Source organism: Eurytemora carolleeae, unplaced genomic scaffold (assembly GCF_000591075.1).
Source record: "Eurytemora carolleeae unplaced genomic scaffold, Eaff_2.0 scaffold827, whole genome shotgun sequence".
NCBI lineage: Eukaryota > Metazoa > Arthropoda > Copepoda > Calanoida > Temoridae > Eurytemora > Eurytemora carolleeae.
Window position 1 is genome coordinate 126,337 of NW_019397877.1, and position 4,758 is coordinate 131,094.

Below are 4,758 nucleotides of genomic sequence, written 5' to 3' on the forward strand. Positions count from 1 at the left end.
TCACAGAACAGAGATTAGAAAAGAAGGGAAATAAGACTATTCCTCGGTATGAATTTACTCAGTCCCTTTCCAGCCTGAACGATGCTGAAATGAACTCGGGAATGTTAAGTGAAGTTTAGACTGAACTCGGGAATGTAAAACAAAGCTTACGCTGAAATGAACTCGGGATCGAATTCCGCTCTATACTTTTCTATTATCTTTGCCTACAACACATCCAGCTTAGAGGTCAAAACGTTTATATGAAATAGCGCTGATCTACTGATCTACAAAGCTTAATCTCGATACATACAGTCACACTGTGACAAATTTTAAATCTTTTTAATCTATGTATCTTTGCAACCTGAGGCCGAATTAAAAAATTTTATGCTGCGTCTTAAATTTGAGACGTGACTCAAACATGGTTGGTTCCACTTGAAATTGTATTCAATGTTTCGATATTTGAGCCGCCGCCACAGATATATTGAAAATAGACCATTGACAGAAACAGATATATTGTAAATAGACCATTGACAGAAACAGATATATTGTAAATAGACCATTGACAGAAACAGATATATTCAGGGTGGCCAAAACTTTTTTTGAACAAATCCGTACAAAAATCCGTACATTTTCAGAAAAATCCGTACAATTTTCGAAAAAAAATCCGTACAATCCGTACAATTTTCGAAACAAAAAATCCGTACAATCCGTACATTTTTTAAACAATCCGTACAATCAGTACAGTTTCCGCAAAAAATCCCTGCAATCCGTAAATTTAAGAAAAATAAAACCATTTTTGAAAATATTAATCAACCCTGTCTCACCCCCCCCCCCCATTCCCCACCTTTTAAAACTTTAAAATAATTTTTTCCCAACACAAGAAAAAAAATAACAAGAAAGATAAGAAGGGGGAGGGGGAAAGACTATTCAACATTAAACACTCGCTACAACTGAAATTAATATTTTTGGACTCCTAGGATGCTTACCTACAAAGAAACAGCTAACATCCTGGCTTTGATTGCACAAGCTCATACCTTTGTTGGGCTGAAGGGGCATGGTCGGGGGAACACTCCTTACATATTGAGACACAGGGGACAGGGAGTTGTCGTTTGTGGTATTACAATTCTCCAAATTACTTTCAAATGTCTTCCACGTCTCTTTTATCGCTAGTTGAGTTCTGATGAATCTGAAAACACAAACATCATTTTAAACTACAATATTGTTAAAATAAATTCGAAATATAAGGAAGACGATTTCACCGACTCAAATGCCGATGTTAATTCTCTAGATGTGTGTGTACACAGGATCCATTTCCGCCATGAAGCACACCACACATGTAACCTTCGCTCCTCACCTCTCTACACCTCCCGGTATTCAGTCAGCTATAAACACTCAAGACATTCACAACTCCGTCCCAACCCTGGCTCCTTCATGATCATGATGCAGATACTCAGTGCAATGCACCTGTTGATCTGCCCCACCAACATGAAGCTCTACATCACCCCCCATGACTCCTTCAGGCTGATGATGCAGATACTGAACTAACAGCAGGCGTGCTTATACCTCTGATCTCCCTATTAACTTCTTGAGAAGCTTACTTAGGAAACTTGTGCACGGCTCTGACCGAAGTTTCCGCTATCTCGAGTTGCATTGCCTTAGTTCCATTGATAAGCCCTGTTGTCCCAGTTCCCAGATCTGCTCCACCAACTTGAAGCTCTACAACACTTCCATGAAGCGCCATCTAATATCCATCATTAATTCCTTTGTTAATTTCTAAATCAACCAATTTTAACTCCGCCTTCAATGCAAATATTTCAAAACACTTTGGTTTTATTAAATAAATGTTAGAAATATCCATTTAGATCTCTTTTATTTTATCATAGTGACTTTTAAAGTCAACCAATATATTCCAGTGCTTGAGAAATATTTTATTTTTACATTGATTAGCCCTGTAAAAAAGAACTCAGCTCATTGATACTTATAGTTGTTTCTTTATCTAAAAACAAATGCCAAATTACTTGGCTTCTGCTTTGTGTTTGGAGAATAAAAGCTGTTTTGATATTTTTCCCCTTGGATTAATTTCCGAATTTTTTGCAGACACCAATCCAACAAGTCAAAAATGTTTCCAGTCCATAGAGCAAAAACGTTTTGGATCCAGATCCAGGGAGCCAAATGTTTAAACTCCGGATGCAAATTCCTGATTTTAAGGATATATGTATCTAGGATAAGAAGATAGAGTTCATATACCTTCTCCAGTGTTGAACAAGAAGCTCCCAGTTCTCAGGAAATCCGTCATGGAACCTAGAAACAAGAGTAGAGAACCCAGAAGCAAGATTTGGAACCTAGAAACAAGATTAAGAACCTTATAACAAATTTGGTAATCTAGAAACAAGAAAAGGAACCCAGAAGCCAAATTGGGAACCTTGAATCAAGATTAGGAACCTTATAAAAATTTGGGAGTCTAGAAACAAAATTGTAACCCTAGAAACAAGATAAAAACCTGGACAGAAGTTTGGAAACTAAGAAACACGATAGGGAACCAAGAAACATGACAAGGAACCTAAAAATATAATAGGGAACCTTGAAACAAGATTAGGAACCTAAAACAAGATTGGGAACATAGAAACAAGATAGAGAATCTAGAACCAAGATGCGGAACCTAGAAAAAAGATTGGAAACCAAAACACATGACAGGGAAACTAGAAACAAGATTGTGATTAGTGAATCTGTAAACCAGGTTGGGAACTTAGAAACAATACAGGAAACCTTGAAACAAGATTAGGAACCTAGAAACAAGACAGGAAACCTTGAAACAACATAAGGAACCTAGAAATGGGCAACTTGAAGGGGGAAGGATGCAGGGTTAAAAGCAAACAAAGTTGCTAGATACTCCCAAACTTCTCTATCCATTTCAGTCTGGTTGATGTCAAATTGAGAAACCTCCATCTTGCAGTTTGCTTCAACCTATCTGTAAGCTTTTTATCCCTCTAAGGTTGCTTGATTATCTTTTAATACCGGTCCTGAAGATGAGTAGGAATAAGGATATCAGGTGAGTCATCAGGAGAAGAATAAACAAGCATGCTTGCAAAGGACTGATACCTGTCTCCACCAGAGTCCCCGCAAGCCTCGAGAACTGTTTTCTGATTGATATTCTTCACCTCCTCATCATCAAGTTTGATCCAGTTTATCCCAGATTTAATATAAACTACGTAATGTGGTTTGTTATGCTTAAAAGCATGAACAACCGTGATGAGTTTGAAGCGGGAAGTATTCTGGCAGTATGCATTAACCTTTGAGGTTAGTTCTGCTTGGAACCGTACACTGCACAGTCTGTATGTCTCTTTCTTCAGTGTACTTGACACAGTTAATAGAAAGATCAAATCAGATGCTATGTTTTTGAAGGTTGAGTTTATCTCCTGCTCCAGTTTTGTATCCTGGCAAAAGTTGACATATACGAACAATTCTTTCCTCCATCTCCACTGGTTGAATAAACCAACTATTTGAAAGTTCTAGCATGCGAGTATTCTTCAGAGAATCTTCCAGGAAGAAGAGGATCTACAGGAGGAACTCTGAACTATCTGCCTCCGCACTCACATTTGTCTGTCATACCTTATAGAAATCGGTCATACATCTAGCAACCTTATCCTCCCCAACCTGCTCCAGAATAGCTTTCATGATCTGCTGTGACACAACATGCTTGTCTTCGTCAATGGCAGAATCGGTGGGAAGTGATATAATTAGATCACGGTAACTCAAGATGTTCGTCAGGAGCTGATGTAACACACATTATCAAGGTTAGGGATTGCAGCAGTAAGACTTAACTTAAACTGGACCTTAGTCTTCTTGGTGGTGGGTTTCTTTACACTAGTTAAAAGCTCAAAAAAGAAACTATTACTGAAGTTACTGGTTACTCAGTATTACTTCTATACAGGTTTTAAACTGAATGGGTTTCAGAAGTAGAACTCATCAACGTTTAGAATCTCGCCTTGAATGATTTCCTTCTAAGAATCCTCAATATCATTAAGAGGATAAATCATCTGTGACACTGACCACCCCTTCATTCCCAACCCTGTTTATATGGTTCTTGAGGTATGTAAAAAAGGAGACAATCCTGCTAGATACATACAGGATGGCCAAAACTTTTTTGAAAAAATCCGTACAAAAATCCGTACATTTTTAGAGGAAATCCGTACAATCCGTACAATTTTCGAAAAAAATCCGTACAATCCATACAATTTTCGAAAAAGAAAACCGTACAATCCGTACATTTTTTGAACATATCCGTAAATTTTTTTAAAAATCCGTACAATTTTCGAAAAAATCCGTACAATCAGTACAATTTTCGAAAAAAATCCCTGCAATCCGTACATTTAAGAAAAATAAAACCATTTTTGAAAATATTATTCAACACTGTCTCATCCCCCCCCATTCCCCACCACCTCTTTCTCACCCCAATTTTTTAACTCCCCCCACCCTTCCCTCAGCAACCAATGATGTTCCCTCTAAAAACCTATACTCCTGGTAGTAAAAACTACTGTAGGTATTTTAATGCTTGGATGAGAACCCGATAAAAAATGAAAAAATAAGATCAGCTGAAGAAACTCAACTTAAACTCAATTTTAAAATCCATTTATCTTTGCAACCTGAAAATCTTTGGTTTTTGAAACGAAGCCTAATTAATCTGGCAGAATTCACAGCTTATAATAACAAAAGTCTACCACATAAGGTTGCAAAGATATAAAACTTAAACATTACTATTAAACGGAGGCCGCAACGCTC

General features: G+C 37.4%; 1 protein-coding gene across 2 annotated transcripts in view; it reads right to left on the bottom strand.

Annotated features, from left to right (window-relative positions):
* Positions 1 to 903: 903 nt before the first annotated feature.
* The window catches only part of LOC111716184 (uncharacterized), a 12,378-nt gene continuing 8,523 nt past the window's right edge, over positions 904 to 4,758 (bottom strand). Inside the window, exons 8-9 of one of the 2 annotated variants that reach the window (XM_023491616.1) lie at positions 2,227 to 2,280; positions 904 to 1,165 (exon numbers count right to left, since the gene is read on the bottom strand). In XM_023491616.1, the coding sequence (XP_023347384.1) occupies positions 913 to 1,165; positions 2,227 to 2,280 (307 nt within the window). In that variant the 3' untranslated portion in view covers positions 904 to 912. The remainder of the gene's footprint in view (positions 1,166 to 2,226; positions 2,281 to 4,758) is intronic. The other variant, XM_023491617.1, reaches the window with a different exon arrangement.